Source organism: Sardina pilchardus, chromosome 22 (assembly GCF_963854185.1).
Source record: "Sardina pilchardus chromosome 22, fSarPil1.1, whole genome shotgun sequence".
Classification (NCBI taxonomy): domain Eukaryota; kingdom Metazoa; phylum Chordata; class Actinopteri; order Clupeiformes; family Clupeidae; genus Sardina; species Sardina pilchardus.
In genome coordinates this window covers 24,885,900-24,905,899 of record NC_085015.1, presented here as the reverse complement: position 1 = coordinate 24,905,899, position 20,000 = coordinate 24,885,900, and the positions used below count along the sequence as shown (strand labels likewise).

General features: G+C 46.4%; 1 protein-coding gene across 1 annotated transcript in view; it reads left to right on the top strand.

Moving 5' to 3' along the window:
- The window catches only part of atrnl1b (attractin-like 1b), a 149,523-nt gene that overhangs the window by 47,509 nt on the left and 82,014 nt on the right, over nt 1-20,000 (top strand). The window contains 6 exon segments of the mRNA XM_062525690.1: nt 1-5; nt 7-75; nt 78-129; nt 6,508-6,765; nt 7,265-7,402; nt 19,981-20,000. The exon segment at nt 1-5 is cut by the window's left edge and continues 66 nt beyond it; the exon segment at nt 19,981-20,000 is cut by the window's right edge and continues 74 nt beyond it. Of these exon segments, the coding sequence (XP_062381674.1) occupies nt 1-5; nt 7-75; nt 78-129; nt 6,508-6,765; nt 7,265-7,402; nt 19,981-20,000 (542 nt within the window).

Sequence of the window (20,000 nt, the reverse complement as noted above, 5' to 3'; positions counted from 1 at the left end):
GCACACAGCCAGACCATGGAGTGCATGTGGTGTGCCAGCACCAGGCGCTGCGTCGACTCCAACGCCTACGTCATCTCCCCCCCTTCCCCTACGGCCAGTGCCTGGAGTGGCAGACTGGAGAGTGTGTGTGTAAGTACCAAATAAGTATTTCTGTGAGTGTGTGTGTGTGTGTGTGTGTGTGTGTGTTTGTGAGAGAGGGGGGGGGGGGAGGCTGGCTCAGTAAGAGCGTAGAGCAATAGAAGTGGGAGAAATTGGAGTGACTTTAATTCAATAAAGCAGAAATCTCGGCTCCCAAGAAATAGAGAGGAAGAGGAAGAGGAAGAGGGAGAGGGGAGGAGAGGGGGAGAGCAATGGGAGATGGGTTGGGCAGGTGTGTGTGTGTGTGTGTGTGTGTGTGTGTGTGTGTGTGTGTGTGTGTGGTGTGTGTGTGTGTGTGTGTGTGGTGTGTGTGTGTGTGTGTGTGGTGTGTGGTGTGTGTGTGTGTGTGTGTGTGTGTGTGTGTGTGTGTGTGTGGTGTGTGTGTGTGTGTGTGTGTGTGTGTGTGTGATCAACATGTGTCCTCTTCCTCCTGTGGGTTGATGTGCTTGCCTCATTACCAGTGTTTGGCTGTGTCCCCACGCTGGAGAGTGCGTTGTCTATGTCCTTGACAGGGCTTGTGTAGTCCTTGAGTACGTGCACCTGTTATCCGCGTACGTACTGTATGTACTTCTGACTGAAGGCTGATTCCTCAGCCTGGCGTACACATGCAAGAGTGCGTCAGAGTGACTGTGACTGATGTACATGTAGATTTGTTGTTTGTGTGCGGGGGTCTGGCTGCTGTGATGTTGTCATGGGGTAAAATATAGATCCCTTCCAGTTTCTGTCTATCTGTGTATGTGCACCTGTGTGTGTGTGTGTGTCTGTCTGTCTGTGTGTGTGTGTGTGAGAGATGGAGAGAGCGAGCACGTCTGTGAGTGTGCATCTGTGGCACTCCGGGGTCCTCTATACTTACGCGTCCTGGAGTGGGAAGAATTAAATCAAATGTCATCTCCGTCTAGCGCCATGCGCCGGCTACGTGTCTGTCTGTTTGTTGCGTGTGTGTGAGTGCACAGTTGTGTGTGTGTGTGTGTGTGTGTGTGTGTGTGTGTGTGGGTGCCACGTCCCTCCGTTGGGAGACTGATGTTGGGAGTAATGAGCTGAAATGAGTGCTCCAGCATGCGGTGACTTTTTTTATATCTAGGACAGAGATGTAAGTCAGGATTGGCATGTCACTCTACACACACACACACACACACACACCCTTCCCCCTTTGACATTGACGAATAACAGTACGAAAGCCGGCATTGATCTTAGTCCCCCCCCCCCTCCACTACCCCTCTCCACAACCCTTTGCTTTCTCTTAGATGAGCATTGAAAAACTCGCCATTCGTCTACGGTGTAAACTTTTCAATCTTCTCCTTGTAAAAGCTCGACGGGAGGGCTCGGGGAGAAGGAGAAGGGGAAAAAAAGAAAAAAAAGACAGGCGCTCCAGTGCAGTGCGTTCTGGAAATGAAGCCGTCAGCAGCATATGTTCCGTCTCACCATCGCCGCGGTGATCCTGTGGCGGCCCGCACGCTCGGGGTTCTGGGAAATCTATAAGCTGGCCGTGGCTCTGGCTTCTCCCGATGCCCTGGTGTCAAAACACAATCATTTTTCTTCAAAACTGCACCCCCAGACCCCCCCCCAGCCCCCCCCCCCCCCCCCCCCCCCCCCCCCCCCCCCCCCACACACACACACACACACAACACACTCCTCCCAAGTTCGTCAGCAAAAATATGATATTAATATAACGTACGACTTGGATCGGATCCTTTAAGTAGTTGACGTCGAGTTTCCCCCCATGTAGCGGTGGCCTCCTGCTGTGTCAGTATTTGTCTCCGTTGACAGCAGAGCGGAGCAGGAGAGGAGGAGGGATTAGAGAGAGGGGGTCTTCTGTGTTCTATCATATGACCATCACAGCACATAATGGTGCTGGGGCCATCCTGAAAGCCAGTGGAGGGAGACTCCTGGGAGACCCACACACACACTTACCGAGTGTGTGTGTGTGAGTGTGTGTGTGTGAATTTAGATGAAGTTCTCTCATGCATGCAGTCATTTCACATATCTCGCTTTGGTCCTTTTCTCATCTCTCTCTCATGGCTCTCTCTGTCTCTTTCTCTCTCTCTCTCTCCTCTCTGTCTCTCTCTCTCTCTCTGTCTATCTCTCTCTTTCTCTCTTTTCCCCCCTCTTTTCCCTGTCTCCTGTACTCGCGTATCCCTGCCATCTTCCTGATACTCCCCTGCGTAGCGACGGGCTCTCCGTAACGCACACTCTGATGGAAAACCAATTAAAAGCCCTCCGTCAGGAAGTTGGTGGCGCTGCAGCCTGTCTCGGCCTGCAACACCCCCCCCCCCCCCCCACCCGTACCAACCCGTCGGCCCATCACTTACTCTCTCGCTCATCCACAGAAAATTTCTCCTGTCAGAATCGGAGGAACCTGTCCCTTTGCGTCAGACACTGGAAATGATTTATTCCTCTCTTATTAATACACCCCCCCTCCCCAAATGTCTCCAGCTTGTAGGAGCATTGTCTGTAGGGTCTGTGCTAGGCACTCTGTCTCTGTCTGGTGTAGGGGATGGGCATGGTGAAACAATCCCAAATGCTCCGATCCTTCGGAATCATGTGTATATTTGTATATATTTCAGTTCAGTCTTGCCTGAATCTGTTTGTGTGTGTGTTTAAGCGTGTTCTCTACAGCATCAAGTGTTACAATACAAAGCATACATAATTTATGTTCAGAAAATGAGAAAAGTTTATTGTTTGTATCCTTGTTTTTTTTTCCCAAGTTATGTCCTTCTATGAAAAGGAGCATTGTTATTCCACACTGCTCTGACTTGATTGATGCTGAAAGCATATGTAGGGCTACTATTTCCCAGCACAGATTGATCAGTAAATAGTAACGCAATCGATAGAGAATCAGACCAGTAGTGGCATTGGTTTCTATCAGGGGTGGAAATGTACGTTTTATAATGTCAGCATGAATGCTGTATTTCACCAGCCACTCTATAGTAAATCAATATTTTGTGTCTGAAATCTATCAGCCTCTTTCATATTATACCAGCAATTGGCTGGTGCTAATTTCCATCCCCGCTAACTATAAACACTTGGCACCCCCGTCCATAGCTTAGAGTTGTTTGGAATGCGGTGTATTTGCCTGTGTAGGAGGCTTCTGTTCTCAGTTGACCTGGGTAAGAGACTGGCTTACTCTGTGTGTGTGTGTGTGTGTGTGTGTGTGTGTGTGTGTGTGTGTGTGTGTGTGTGTGTGTGTGTCTGTGTATGCATGCGTGTGTGTGTGTGTGTGTGTGTGTGTGTGTGTGTGTGTGTGGAGACAGTAGAAGTGGAACAACTGTTCTGCGACAGAATATGTTTGCACGTGTGGGTGGAGGGGTTGCAAATGTATGGATGGTGTAGGTTAGGTGTTCCGTTCATGTGGTAGGATGCCTATTGTGCGTACCGGCATGCTTGTGCATATTGGATTATGCTCGTCTTGGAATGTGAGAGAGAGTTTTATTTATGAATTGTTGTTCTGGAAGGCCCTGTGATGGCTGTTGCACTCTGTGTGTGTACTGTATAAATATAGGGATTATGCTGTGTGTGGTGGTCTGCCATTTGGGTGCCAGCTGACATTCTCTTAAATCTCCTACTGACTTTTGAATGGGAGGCCTTGAACTGAAGGTCAAATCTGGAGCCACTCTCCCTTTCACCTTCCCGTTCTACTTCTCCCTCTCTTTTTACACACACACACACACACACACACAAACACACACATATGTACGCACACACACACACACACACACACACACACACAGACAGACTCACACGCCTTTGCTCTACTCCAGATTGCCTGGTTCACCTTTACTCCTTCACATCTCTGTCTCTTCCTGTCTGTCTGTCTGTCTTTTGGTCTGTCTGTCTGTCTGTCTGTTTCTGATCCGTTCTGTCCGTGCTGCTAGTGTTCCAAATACACTGTGTGTGTGTGTGTGTGTGTGTGTGTGTGTGTGTGTGTGTGTGTGTGTGTGTGTGTGTGTGTGTGTGTGCGTGTGTGTGTGTGTGTGTGTGTGTGTGTGTGTGTGTGTGTGTGTGTGTGTGTGTGTGTGTGTGTGTGTGTGTGTGTGTGTGTGTGTGTGTGTGTGTGTGTGTGTGTGTGTGTGTGTGTGTGTACACCGTGCGCATGTGTCTTTGGAACGCTGCCCTCCTTGTTATGTTCTCTCCCTGTAATGGGGAAGCAAACAGGTCAGCTCCGACTTTTTAACTATTGTCACGCACACACAGCCTCCTCCGACAGGCGCGCTTAGCGCGAAGCCATGCTGACTAATCCAGCTCTTAACGCCGCAGAGTGCTAAAACAACGAGAGAGAGAGAGGGGGAGAAAAACAAGCACTCTAATTTGTACTTTCCCCGAACCGAGGCGTGTGAGTGAGGAAAAGAGAGCGAGAGAAAGAGAGGGAGCGAGAGAGAGAGAGAGAGAGCGAGAGAGGGAGGAGAGGAGAGCGGTGATTTAGCTCGCCGTTCTCGAGGTCGGCTGATTTAAGACGCTGGTACATATGCTGCGGCGAAAGCGTCGAGAGCGGAGTAGGGGGGGGGGGGGAGGATCAAGGGGTGGAGGGGGTGGGGGGGGTTGAGTTGGAGAGCAAGTCGCAGCTGTAGCAGGCATTTCATTAGGGCGTTGTCAGGCCGGCTAAATTGGCATTGATCTACTAGCGGCCGTCCGCCCGCCCGACTTGTTTCCCAGCGGTGGCTGGAGCGGCGGCGGCGGCGGCAGCAGGGGCGGCGTTTGTCGTCGTCTCCACTCCGCGCCGCTCCGCTCTCAGGGTCGTTTTTATCCAGCATCTTCCAGCTGCCGGCCTGCTGCATTCCTCGCGCCTCTGTTGTCATGGTTGCGCCAGTTACCATGCAGTGGTTGGTGATGGAGAGAGAGAGAGAGAGAGAGAGAGAGAGAGAGTGTGTGTGTGTGATGGAGAGAGAGAGAGTGTGTGTGTGTGTGTGCTTGTATGTGAGGACTGATTGTCAGGAGGCAGTTGTCTCTCTTCTGACAATTGGGAGAAATTTCATAGAAAGGTTTGATGGTAGATGGAATGGGCTTCTCTCTTTCTCTTTCTTGTTTTTCTCTCTTCCCTCTCTCTCTCCCTCTCCCCCCCCCCCTTGTGAAAAAAATGAGGGCAGTTGTTGTGACTGTCGGGTTGAATTGCGGTTCAGTTCTGATTGGTCTTGGCTTGTGCCAGCCTTGCTGATATTGGGATATTTCAACTTAACGATGAAGGCTTTTTAAAAGTCAAAGCCTCTCTCCCCCCGTCCTGCTCTGTCCAAAGCCAGATACCCAAATCAGCCAGGAATTGCATCATGCTTTTTTTTTTTTCCGGGCCAAAAGACAAGGTTAAATGGGGCGTGTTTGATCCGCAATCTTCCTGGTCAGGTAAAGTGTTCGCAGGCGGCCGCGGTGAGTAAGTACAAGAGTAAGATCAGGGAGGTGGTCGGGGGGGGGGGGGGGGGGGGGGGGTGGGGGGGGGGAGGCCGGACCCTGAGCAGATGTTGTGCTGCGTGTTGGAGATCGCCCACAGAGAGAGGGGTGGGGTTGTGTGTGTGTGTGTGTGTGTGGGGGGGGGGGTGTGTCGATGCTGGAGCTCTTCTGGTGCATCTGTGAGCTTGTCGGAAATTGAGACGGAAGGCTGAAGTTCGGAGGTGGCATAAAAGGTTGATTGGTCTCCGTGGGCCGACGTGGGTGGATTTGACATTTCTCCTCATTTCCCCCCCCCCCTCTTCCCTCTCTTTCTTTTTCTTTTTTTTTGTCCTTTCACCTTCGGACCTCTCCTTGTGCTTTCATCTCCTGATGCAGGGCTTCCACTAAACATTCTGCAAATGATTTCAATGTGAGCCAGACAAATCCAAGGACTTCATCTCAAAATGTAGTGTCCTTTGCCTTTTTCACCCTTGGTTTGCATCTTGGCGACTGCACATGTACTAGACGTTTAGTCAACGTTCGCACAGTTTATTTGAAAGCTGTTAGATGTGCTTGACACCGTGTATGGAAGTTCATCATATTTCTTACTCTGAGTCATAACAATTTCTCTGTCAAGAATGTGGAGGCTGTTCACTCGGTAGAAACTTTGAATTGAAAAATGAATGAAAGATCCTTCAGAATTAAAGTATATTTCTTTGTGCTCTTTTCTCCCCATCTTTCTCTTGCTCTTTTCTTTCCATCTTTCTCTCACTCTTCTTTCCATCTTTCTCTTACTCTTTTCTTTCCATCTTTCTCACACTCTTTTCTCTACATCATTCTCTCACTCTTTTCTCTACATCATTCTCTCACTCTTTTCTCCACACTCTTTTTCTCTCTCACACTATTTTTGTTTCTCTCTTTCTCTCTCACACTCTTTCCCTCCCTTCCTCCTCTCTCTCTCCCCCTCTCCCTCTCTCCCTCTCTCTCTCTCCCTCTCTCTCACCCCACCCACAGCTCAGAACTGCTCGGGGCTGCGGACCTGCAGTAAGTGCCTGGAGCAGCCGGAGTGCGGCTGGTGCGGCGACCCCAGCAACACGGGCCGGGGCCAGTGCATGGAGGGCTCGTACCGCGGGCCCATGCGCAGCCCGGCCAAGCTCAACCAGGCCCAGGGCCAGCAGGGCAACGCGCTCACCCACAGCCAGGACATGGTGCTGGAGCCGGCCCTCTGCCCCAAGGACAAGGGCTACGAGTGGGCCTTCATTCAGTGCCCTGGTAAGACCACTGGGCTTCAGACATGCATGTTAAATCCCCCTTCGATACCTACTGATGCTAGATAGAGTAGCAGTCATGCTTATTTGTACTCATATCTAAATATATATGAGGCTTTTGCATCTGAACTCTTCATATACACAGTATACAGTACATACATATCTATCTACAGTATATCACACATCCTGTGGATGATTACTGGTGCTAGTTTAAACACAGGTCATGCTCATCTGTATATCCGTAGGTTTATGGGTATATTCATGTGAAATGGAAAGAAATGTTGATGTTTTGTGGTGGGACTGTGTTTGTTTTTGTTATTAGTAGTCTATTTGATTGTTTATTCTACCTACAGTACTGGCATAGTGGGAAATCGCAGATTCAAATGCAATTTGTCAGAAGGCTTTTTGTCAGTGTCTTCGTGTTTCCCTTCATCATGAAGACTCAAAGTGTGTGTGTGTGTGTGTGTGTGTGTGTGTGTGTGTGTGTGCGTGTTTTCTTTCAGCTTGCCAGTGTAATGGCCACAGCACCTGTGTGAACGGCAGCGTGTGTGAACAGTGCAGAAACCTAACCACGGGCACTCAGTGCGACACCTGCATGGCCGGTTACCACGGAGACCCGACCAACGGCGGCAAGTGCCAAGGTGAGTGTCATGAGCTGCGTTGACCAACAGGGGGCACTGATGTGTCACTTTGTAGTTTTGTCTCTGAAGGCCTCCACTTTTTCCTGTCATGTATTCGCGCGCACACACACAGACACACACACAGACAGGGTTGAGGTGGTCGGGTGTCTCAGGAGAGGTGAACGTGTGCTCTAGTAGGTGAGATGAACCCCCTCAGGCTGCCTGTGTGGATGTGGGGGTGGGTGTGAGGCAGGTAGAGTGAGAGTTTGTGTGTAAGAGAGAGACGGCAGTTGTGTGTGTGTTTGTGTGGGGAGGTGGGGCATGTGTTTTAGCCCCAGAGGTTCACAGTCAGACAAATATATTCCATGCTACATAGCTCTGAGAAGACCTGTTCGAAACACACACACACACACACACACACACACACACACACACACACACATACACACACACTTGGTTGAGAACAAGTGGAACTGACTCCCCTGGCTCCCCTGAGCAAAGTGAGCGTTGTAGTGGACTCTGGCCTCCTGTTTTCCTCTCTAGCCTACCCTAGCGTAGCTCAGCCGGGCCCAGGCCGCAGCTCAGCCGGGCCCCGGCCGCAGTGTCCCAGTGCGAGCCCAGGGACTTTAATTAGCTCCGTTTGGAGCCCAGTCGGCCAGCGGATTGAGCCGATGGACCAGACTTCCCTCCGGGTGCTTCCAGGGGAGCCGACGCGGCACTGTGTTTCCCACTCTGGCAGGAGTGTGTGTGTGTGTGTGTGTGTGTGTGTGTGTGTGTGTGTGTGTGTGTGTGTGTGTGTGTGTGTGTGTGTGTGTGTGTGTGTGTGTGTGTGTGTGTGTGTGTGTGTGTGTGTGTGTGTGTGTGTGTGTGTGTGTGTGTGTGTGTGTGTGTGTGTGTGTGTGTGTGTGTGTGTGTGTGTATTTGTGGCTGCGGTGCACGGTCAGCCGTCCACTCGCTCACACTCCTAGACATCCCAGGTCCCCAGCAAGCCGAGGAAGTAATAAACTCGCAGTGGTGTTTGCATGGGGGCTTCAATTTAATTGCGACCAAAACAAACAATAATAACAGTGATGTTATTAGGTTTTGTGTCATTGTAATGTTTTTGTAATGCTACCACATTGCTCTCAAATGAAAGCTTATAATGACATTGCCTCAGGGCAGAAAAGATTAAACATTTTCTGTGACACAAAGGAGCAACTGTCTTCTCACATTCATTGATTTAAAGGCGTTTCCTCAGGTGCGACTTACCTATGTGTGAATTGACACATGCTGGTTCTATGTATAGCTTATGAAACGATTTCCTTATAGCATGTGAAGCACTTTGAGGGTATCAAGACAAGCGCTTTGAGCAGGATACCTTAACACCCTCATGACAGGTCCTTGAGAAGCCATGGAAAAGTTTTGAAACGAGCGGGAACTCTGACCCATGGGGTTTTCTTGCCTTCACAATGCTTTTGGTGTTACTTTATCATAATTGATTCATCTGTCAATTATTCTCTGGGTTAGTTGTTTAATAAAATGTCAGAAAGCCCCAAGATTTTGTCCTTAAATTCCATGGTTGGCCACACATCAAACATGAATTGTTTATGGTCATGGAGGAGTACAATTCATATTTATATTAAGATAAAGATGCTGCAACATTACATGTAAAGGAAATGTCCCAAACTGGTGCAATAGTTGACTATTAATCACTTAACCATAGTCGTTTCAGCCCTAGTGCCGGTCCCAATTTGTGTACCATGCTAGCATTAGCCAAGCTGCTAATATGTTAGCTGGTGCATTTAACAGAGCATGTGATGCTCAAAGAATCTGTTATGTTCACAATGGTGAACATAACAGTCTCTGTGTGACATTATGTTCACAATAGTGTGAACATTTTAGTCATTCATATTTAATGACATTGTATCATAGATTTTGCATTACAAGAGACCTCTGCATGTTGACTTACTTGCTGACAACAGGAGAGAGTTTTTTATGACTGCATAATACATATTATTGTGGTGTAACACAAAAAGCTTCACAAAAAGGTTTGGCAATGTCTTTATTGGTGGTCTCTTCGTTCATTTTTGGTCATTAACCCTCTAACCGCCCGGGTTTTTTTGGATTTTTGCATAAAAAATTCAAAAGGCCATGGCTTGAAAGTGGTCAGAGATAAAGTCCTACTGTAAATGTGAAAATCATTGAGTATGAATTAAAGTTTATAAAGGGAGTACATTTACTCATCTAATTTGCATATTATGACGTCACAGGATGGCAATAGCGTCAAATTATGCACATTTCAGTAAATACTGATTGTTGAACACATTTGAGCAGTTTTACTTTGATTTTTGTAATTTCTCCGACATAACAAACAAACAGGACCACAGCCACATGTAAACCAACAATAGTAAACTATTAGTATTACCACAATCCCTATGTTACTATATAATAAAGTAGCCTGGTCAAATCAGTTCCTATCGCGGATGACTTTGTAGTTCTTCAGAGCCCTATTTTTACTAGACTTGCTGTCTGTACCATGTCAATTACAGACACTATCATCATGATTATCACTGGCACCAAGCACACCATGCTTATTTGAACCCTTTGGTCAACATTGCTGCAGGTAAACATTGACGTACACACGCAAAGACCCACCTCCATTCACAGACGCATCTTGACTGTCACTGCCAATGAACGACCGATCATAATCTCCAAAAGGCAGATATTCTCCTTCAGAATCAGAGTAGGTGAATGGCAGACTCAAGACTTCATAACACACGACTTTGTTTTTTAACATTTGCCGTTTTTCTGCTTCAATTTGTGCATAGCGATCGCGCATTTCACTTCCGCATTATAAACAGGAAATGCGTCTTTTTTTTTTGTTTCTCGCGAGTAATGCAGGCACTTCCTGAAAACTTTTTTACTCGAATTTGGGCTTGAATCGAAGCTCTGGATGTCTGCCAACTAGTGGTGGAGAGTACAAAGGCGATTTGTCACCCTACTCGGATCTACCGTCTGTTTTAATCAGTGATGTTGCTTGTCGCCGTACGGCGCCTTGGGCGGTTAGAGGGTTAAAGCAACATTTGAGGATCAGGGGAAGTCTAAAGAGGAGAAACGGCTTCAGTGCATTATTAGTTCTGAAACATTTTCGGTATGGCTCGTGAAGATTTTCCCCTGAGAACGCGATATGTCATTTTCATACTATCCCACCCCCCGGTGCCAGCGTTGGGGCTCGACATAATTGTGAGATAATGCCGGAGAAGGGGAAGATGCGGTTACCTTACATCACCCAGTTTAAGGGCATTCTACATGAGAAAGTGGCCTCTCCATCTCACCAGACGCCGCCGCGGAAAGGATTTTGTGTCACCCGGTCGCTTACCTCACTCGTCCGCCAGAAGCGCTCCGTGGCCGGGCCCCTCTCTCTCTCTCAATGTGTCATGCCTTGAAACCTGACCTGCGAGCTGTGAAAAAGATGCGGAGAAAGGCGAGGGAACGAGGGGGAAAAAAGAGAGAGATTGAGAGTAAGAGGCAGGGAAAGAGATAGAAAGCGAGAGAAAGAGAAAGAGTGAGAGGGAGCTTGTTTGTCTTTTCACCCTCCAAGGGGGAAGTCAAGACCGGCAGGCCAGCAAGACTCCTGGCACGACCCATCGCCGCGGCCAGTTGTTGGGTGCTCGGGGCGGGAGAGAGCCGCTCGTTAGAAACCCTCACCCGCCGGGAGATCAGTTAACCATTCGCCTGCCGCTTACACAGAGTGCCTCGTGAGCTCAGTCGGCCCTTTGTGGAAATTATTACACCCCCCACCCCCCACCCCCTCCGCTGCTACTTATTGCAGAAACCTGAAATGGATTTCCATTGTAATAAAAGCCTGCAAAGCACCTGAAGCTTGCATGTTTCTATATTGGCACTCTGCCCCCCCTCCCTTGTATGGCTGGGCTAGTAATAACAGTATAGTGATTGGAGAGAGGTGTGTGTGCGTGTCTGTGTGTGTGTGTGTGTGTGTGTGTGTGTTTGGCGGGGAGGGGGGGGGGGGGTGTCATCCTCTAAAGCCTGGTCGGTGGATGTTTTTGAAATGGGATCCACGTGCGCCTCAGGTGCTGATTATGTTGTCCGAGTCTGTCTGTCTGGTGGTGGTGGAGTGTGTGTGTGTGTGTGTGTGTGTCTGGTGGTGGTGGTGGAGTGTGGGCTCCGTATGTCAGTAGCCCGTCCCCTTTGAAGCGGATCCACGACCCTCCTCCGTGATGCTCAGATGCAGCCGCTTGTGCGCTGCCTGCCTGCCTGTATGGTGCTTATATAACGACGCCTGTGCACTGCGTGCACATGCGAAGCTCTTGGGCAAACGAGAGCCCAGGGCTCATTGTGTGTGTGTGTGTGTGTGTGTGTGTGTGTGTTTGTGTGTGTGTGTTTGGGTGAGTGAGTGTGTGTTTTTCTCTCTTTTTCTGCTTTACTATTTTCCTTTCTCTCTCCGTGTCTTTGGCGACCTTGGGAGGTGAAGGTCAGGCGAGGCGGTCGCGGTGGGTGCGGGAGAGAGAGAGCCGCTAATGCAGCCCCGTTTTGTTATTTCCATTTGCATCACGGGAGAGCATGCGCGTCCGCGGGGCACTTTAACCTTGCTCACACGTCCCATCCACGCAGAACGCAGCGCTCATACACACACACACACACACACACACATACACACACACACACACACAGAGAGACACACACCCTCCCTTGCTCCCTGTACTCTCAAATGCTCTTCCCACCTCTCGCGACCTCAAGCCTTCTTTCTTTGCTTCTATTTATACTCGTTCTTAATTATTCTCTCTATTTTCATCTCTTTTCATACACTCTCTCTCTCCCTCTCTCTCTCGCTTTCTCTCTCTGTCTATCTCTCTCGCCCACTCTCTCGTTCACTGTGTCCTACTCTCTCTCTCTCTCTTGCTTTCTCTGTCTATCTCTCTCTCTCTCGCTTTCTCTCTCTGTCTATCTCTCTCGCCCACTCTCTCGTTCACTGTGTCCTACTCTCTCTCTCTCTCTTGCTTTCTCTGTCTATCTCTCTCTCTCTCTTTTTCTCTCTCTGTCTATCTCTCTCACCAACTCTCTCTCTGGTTCACTGTGTCTTGCCCAACCTCTGGTCTCACGGTGTTTGTGTTTGTTGGTGTGTGTGTTGCCTCCGTTTGGACAGTTCTGAAGCATCCTGGCATTGACCCACATAGCCGCGTAAAGCGCTGTTCATTAGCCTAGCGCGGCGGAAGCCATCCGAAACTGTCAACCGTTGTGAAGCACTTGGACCGAGACCAGCGTGGGGGTTCTTAGGAAATTATTTTTAATTAATGGTAGACTCTCACTCTCCGATTTCCCCCCTCCCCATTCCATACACACACACACACACACACACACACACACACACACGCACGCACACACGCACACACAGTGGTGACACTGTAACCTGCAAGATCTTCATTTTTTCCTCTTTTTCTTTTTTCTCTCTCCGTCTTTTTTTTTTTTTTTGGAAAAAAGGTGCTGGGTCACTGAAGGCACTCAATTAGCGGCAGCAGAAATCAAGCCTGCCCCGGCTCTCAACTCCCCCCGCGGTTTTGCTCGCAATTAGTTTAAAAGCAGTTAAGTTGATAGGTGCTCCAGCCACTTAAATCTCTCCACCTCTCTTTCTCTCTCTATCTATCTCTCTCCCTCTCGTCCTCCCTCCCTCTCTCTTTCAATTCAATTCAATTCAAAAGTGCTTTATTGGCATGACAAATATTTAGACACTTGTATTGCCAAAGCAATTATCACATACATTGGACATACAGGTTTAAGACATGGACATAGCAACAGACAATAATCAGAATGTAGAGATAAACCATGTTCCTAAACAGACATTCATATACAACCTATAATATGAACCATTGAGGAATACTAATGGCATTTTTAAACAGAGGATAGTGAAGGTGCGTGTATGTATGGGGAGAGATATATCAGTGTGTGTGCGTGTGCGTGTGTGCGTGCGTGTATGTGTGTGTATGTGTGCGTGAGTGTGTGTTTCTGTGTGAGAATATGTACAACACAAGTTATTCAGTGTGGGTCACTCACTGTCCCTCAGTTGATGACAGGCAAGGATGTACTGGGCAGCTATAATGCAGGTGGATTTGTCTTCACCCAAAATAAAAGGTAATTTGCTTTGGATTGGTAAATTTAGAAAATCAGGGTATTTTTCTTGAAATTTTGGGAAGTAGAATTCACGAATAGCTTGAAATGTTTTGCATTCGGCTAAGAAATGGAGTTCAGTTTCAACAACATTGTCATTGCATTGTTTACAAAAGCGTTCCTCTTTGGGCAGCCAAGTTTTCTTGTGTCTTCCCGTTTCTATAGCTAAGCGGTGTTCGCTGAGTCTGTATTTCGTCAATATGTTTCTCAAATTGGTTTCTTTAATTTCAGTCAAGTAATTTGCAAGTGTATATTCTCTTTTTAGGGCCAAATAGCATTGCATTTTGCTTTGTGATTTAGTTTTTGATTGCCAATGTTGATCATAATTATCTTTTAAGTATGAGGACATTTGCTTTGCTGTTGTGTGTTGGGTAATTTGGACCTGGTCAACGCCTGGGGTGTTGGTATGTGTTAGTAGAAAGGGTTGGCTGTGGACCAGGTTGGTAGGAGAGGTCTTGTCTTTGCTCAACTCTTGGTATTGCAGGGCTTTGTAATGGAAAGAGTGTGGGTCACTTAATTTGAGGTGCTTCCAGAATTTTATTGCCCTTTTTTGAATTTTAATTATAAGAGGATATTGGCCTAATTCTGCCCTGCATGCGTTGTTTGTAGAATGTCGATGGACTTTTAGGATGGTTTTGCAGAATTCAACGTGCAGGGTCTCAATTGGGTGTTTTTCCCATTTATCCAATTCCTGATTTGTAAGTGGGCCCCACACTTCACTGCCATAAAGGGCAATTGGTTCGATCACTGATGAGAATATTTTAAGCCAAACTTGGATTGGAATTTCAAACGGAACTTGTCTTTTTATGGCATAGAGAGCCCTGCGTGCCTTGTCTTTTAGTTCATTCACTGCCATGTTGAATTTTCCATTGTAGTTGATTGTAAGGCCTAAGTAAGTATAATTTGTAACATGTTCAATTATTTGTGGTCCTAAACTAAATGTATGTTGTCTTCCCTGGTATCTGGATCCTTTTTGAAAGATCATTATTTTGGTTTTGTTTGTATTAACTGCCAGGGCCCATGTCTGGCAGAACTTTTGAAGGAGGTCTAGTTGAATTTGGAGTCCTTTTTCCGTTGGTGAGAGAAGGACTAGATCGTCTGCAAAGAGCAGGAATGGGGCCTCACAGTCGTGCAGAGTGGGTCCAGTGGCGGGTGACTTTTCCAGTATGGTCGCCAACTCATTTATATATATATTGAATAGGGTCGGGCTTAGAGGGCAGCCCTGCCTCACTCCGCATTCTTGAGGGATGTAATGAGTTCTTTTGGGTCCAATTTTAATGGCGCACTTAGCTCCTGAATATATTGATTTTATGATGTCATATGTTTTACCCCCTACACCACTTTCGATTAGTTTGTAAAATAATCCATTGTGCCAAATAGAATCAAAAGCTTTTTTGAAGTCGACAAAACAGGAGAACAATTTATTTCGATTTTGGGTATGTTTTTCTATTATGGTGTGTAGGGTGTAAATATGATCAGAAGTGCGATAATTTGGTAAGAATCCAATTTGGCTTTTACTCAAGACATTGTGTTTCATAAGGAAGTTCAGGAGCCGTGTGTTAATAATACTACAAAATAACTTCCCCAGGTTGCTGTTCACACAAATGCCTCGGTAATTGTTGGGGTCAAATTTATCTCCATTTTTATAAATTGGTGTAACGAATCCATGATTCCAAATATCAGGGAAATAACCCACACTCAGAACTAGATTGAATAATTTGAGAATAACCAATCTAAATTTTCCATTCATACATTTTAGCATTTCATTTAAAATGCAGTCAGGTCCATATGCTTTTTTATGCTTCAATTTTTTAATAGGGGTGAGAAGGTCCTGCTCAGTGATTGAGGAGTCAAGTGGGTTTTGATAGTCTTTGACTGATCTCTCTAGATTTTGTAGTTTGTATATAATGTCATTTTGGTCCCTGTTTTGGTCAGATTGGACATTCTTGAAAAGAGTTTGGAAATGATTAGTCCAGGTGTCTCCATCTTGAATCACTAATTCTTGCTGGTTTGATTTTTTTAAGTTATTCCAATTGTCCCAAAATGTATTTGTCTTTATTGATTCCTCAATCAGTGCCAGTTGGTTTTGGGTGTATTGAGCTTTCTTAGTTCTGAGTGTGCGTTTGTATTGCCTTAGTGTCTCGCAATATAAATGACGGATTGATGTATTATTTGGATCTCTATGTTTCTGATTGGACAATTTGCGAATTTCTTTTCTTAATGTTTGGCATTCGGCATCAAACCAAGTGTCATCTTTTTTAAATTTAGGTTTGGCCCTTGATCTTTTTAATTTGGCCTTTTCTGCTGTTTTTTCAAATATTATGTCAACTGTTTCCACAGCCTGGTTGACACCCTCTTTACTTAGGGTATATGGTGTGTCTAAGAAAGTGTCCAGGAGAATTTGGATTTCATGATTTTCTGTTGCTTTCTTGAATTCGTCACTACTGTTTTCAGCCCATCTGTATGATTTTTTAATGTGGAACAGCTTACTGGGCTGTGATTTGAGGATGATATTTTCCGTCATTTTTATGTATATTGTGAGTTGGCTGTGATCTGATAGGGGGGTTAGTGGTTTGACAGTGAATGCTCTAATTGACATAGGGTCTATATCTGTTATTGCATAATCTACTGTGCTATTCCCAAGAGGTGAGCAAAATGTGTGTCTTCCAAAGGTGTCTCCTCTTATCCTACCATTGACGATATACAGACCCAGACTACGGCAGAGTTGCAAGAGTTCTTTTCCATGTCTGTTCGTAACTGGATCGTAGTTTCTTCTGTGTGGGTAAACAGACTGATTATCTTTATCAAGTGAGTGGCAGATGTAGGCATTACCGTCAGTGTTTATAAAGTCATCTTGGGTACCTGTCCGTGCATTTAGGTCTCCAAAAACAAGAACATTTCCCTGGGCCTGGAAATGGCTTGTTTCTGTTTCTAGTGATATGAATGTATCCTCTGAGTAGTATGGAGAATCGTAAGGGGGGATGTATATTGCACAGAGAAAGATATCTTGTTGTGAGATTAATATGTCTTTCTTAATCTTTAACCATATGTGGTATTTTCCCGTTTTTATAATACTAATATACTTGTCAAATTTGGATTTATACCATATCAGTAAACCACCTGAGTTTCTTCCTTGTTGTACCGTACTAAGTTTTTGTGGGGGTATTGTTATTTCCTTATAGTCTGGGGGACAGTGAGTGATGTTATTCTTTTGCCAGGTTTCCATTAATATTACGATATCAATATCTTTAATGTTTTCCTGGAATTCTCTATTCTTACATTTCGGGCCAAAAGCTGATGAGTTCAGGCCCTGAATATTCCAAGTGCTAATGGTTAGTGAAGTCATATTAAATACTAACAACTAAATGTTCACAATGGGATAAACCTTTCATTATATAGTTAGATTTAAGTCAATATAGTTAAAAATCAAATCAATACAGTTTCAAATATAATATCAATATCGAACAGTATATTACAATATGAGGATACAGAAATGGTTTTTTTTTTTTTTTTTTTTTTTACAAATTTTTTTTTCAGGGTCTTAGATGGATCCTAAGTGAGCATAGAGCAGATATGCAAGAGTAACTGTTTGATCTCACCCATCTTTGGTGACTCTTGACCTTTCAGCACTTCTGCATAGCTGGTTTCCAGTGTGGTGGGTTGTGCTGCATGTTGGGGTTGGTGGTGTAGCCAGGTGGAGGGGGGGTGGTGGGTTGGAGGGTGGTTGCCTGGTTTGGCAGGGAGGTGGTGCTGATGATGATGGTTAGGCTCTGGGAGCCAGTGGTTGGCTCTGGAAGGAGGAGGATGAGCTGGTGCTGGGGGCTGGAGGTCTGGCCTGGAGGAGGTGCATGCTGGCTCTGGAGGTGAAGGGTCAGGTCTGATGCCAGGGTGGTTGGTCTGGGTAGGCGGGCTCGCTGTGTAGATGTTGTTGTCCGCTCTGACTGTGGCTGGTGGGAGTGGTGTGTGGGCTTCCTTTGGTTGAGGTGCTGGGTGTGGGGGCTTGTGGGCAGGTCCTCTTGGTCCATGGTGTTGGTATGGAGGAGGATTCGGCTGCATGGCTCTGTACGCTGGCATGTTGTGGGGAGACCAGGGCTGGGGGCTGGTGTGTCCATCTACTGTTGTGACTTGTCTGCCTAGTGCGGTGTCTTTAAGCATTTTCGCAAACTTCCTCACTGCCTTCTTATTTAGGTGACACTGGTCGTACAAGTCATGTGTGGAGATATTGTAGTGATGGGCAACATGAACATTAGGGAGGCGGGCGCAGTCTCTGAAGATGTCTGCATTCACTCTCTGGATTGTTGTTGGGTGGAAGTCTTTGCGAGGCAGAAGGGTGGATACAGTGATTCGGGAGCTGGGAAAAGACTCACTTGCTTTGTTTGCCAGCCTGCCAATGAGTTTTCCTACCCGCTCCTGTTCAGTCCTCAGGTCATTTGTGCCTGTGTGTATTATTATGTGAGCTGGTGAACCAAACTCAGGATCAGAGAGGTGACACAGGGCCTCTTCTATTCTGGGACTCCAGATTTTAGATACTCTCTGTCTAGGGAACAGTACCTGTTCTTGGAGAAACTTGCCATTGGAGTCTATCAGGATAGCCACCTCAGCTGTTCTGTCGAGCTTGGTTGTAGAAGCTGTTTTTTGTCTGCTGACAGGGGTTGAGCATGAGATGGACTCACTTAATGGTGCAGGTCTTGTCTCAGCAGGGGCTGGTGTAGGTTGTTGGGTGCAGGGCTGCTCAGTTGGGTCCAAGACAGGTCTCTGTGGGGAGGCTGGGGTGGGGGGTGAGTACAATGTTTTAAGGTGTTCAATTATTTCGTCTCTCAGGTAGAGCTCCTCTCTGAGTTTTGTTAGCTCCCTTCTCATTTCACATCGCATTTCAGTAATGTCGTTTTGGACAGTGTCTTTTAAATCTGTGAGGTCTTTCTGTAGTTTCTCGTTGTTTTGTGCTAGGTTTTCAGCTTGTCTTCTGGCTTCCTGGGCTGCTGTCTTCATTTGGTTTTTTGCTTGACTGAGTTGGTCTTTAAGAGCATCAATGTGGTTGTCTGGTGCATACCTTTCAACCTTTTCAGTCAGTTCCACTACACATGTCTCTATGTCAGAGATGGTGTCTCTTAACTGGGCCACTTCTGCTTCAAGGCCAGGGCGTTGGGTGTTGCATGCAGGTAGATGTGTGGTGTCACTGCCTGGAGTTATTTGTGGAGCTGTGGAGGGTGATGGCAGGGGCTCTGTCTTGGGTGTTTGGTCTGTGCTTTTTGTTAAGTCTTTAACTCTGGGGAAAGCCTTTTCAAACGAGCAGAGGGCAGCTTGGTTGCCTTGCACCATAACTGTGCCATTTTGGTATATGTTTACTGTGAGGAATTTGTTCTCTTTGTTTTCATCATCAAAAATACAAATTTGTCTGCCTTTACAGATTCCATTTTTCGTGATGAATTTAAAGTGTGTGCAAAAAGCTGTATGCCACGCACTTGTGTGGTCCGTGTAAAACAGCAGATTTGTCGTGACCATCTTGCCTTTGCTAGGATAGCGATCTTTGAATAGAATTTCGGGGTTTTCTCTCTGAAACTTCAGCCTGAATTGTTGCCTGCCCGTCTCTGTGCGTATCTCCGCTGGATAGTCGAACCACTGTACTGTAGTTGTTGCGGCCATCATTGTTACAATGTTGTTACAATGTTGCTGCTGTTTTGAAATGGTTCCGGATACTTTCCGCCTATCGACTGCGCTCCGAGTAACGGTCGTTTGGGCTACTTTAGCAGCTAAGCTTAGCCGCTAATCAGTCAGGATGAGCTAACTAGTGATGGGCAGCTAGTGCTAGCCGTTGGCTATATTATTCTAAGGCTAGCTAGCTTTAATTGCCAGCTAAATTGTCACAGGGGATGTTTTGAGAACTTCTGAGCTTGGTTCCTTTCTTTCCGATGTTGATGTTATTGACAATAAAGTGAGATTTGCTTACCCCAGTTCAGTGTTTTCCTGTTAGCTTGTTAGCGCCCCGTTAGCAGTTAGCCTATAGTTGTCTTTGGATAGCAGGTCCCTGGTTGTAGTGCTTTCCTTCGCTATTCGTGGTGTCCTTTCGATTTTGACGTTTTCGTTGTTTTCGTTGTTGTCGTTGGTTGTCTTGTTGGTTATGGTAGGTTCTTTCGATGTTTGATGTAAAATAATTAGAAAATCCTCGTTTGATGGCAGGATGGGCGACAGCAGCAGTTTCAGTTGAACTTGGACGAAAGTTGGTTTACAGTGTCGTGGGTCTCCGACGGTTAAAATAACGATATTAAAATAATATTTATATTGAGTATATTATATATTATGAATTTTGATAAGTCTTGAAAGGTTTAAGTCATTTTAGAACGATATAGTTGTTAAAGCTTCAGGAGCTCCTGTAATCCATGACCAGTGCTCTCATGGAACGTTCTCTCCCTCTCTTTCACTCTCTTTCTGTTTGACAGCCTGCAAGTGCAACGGCCAT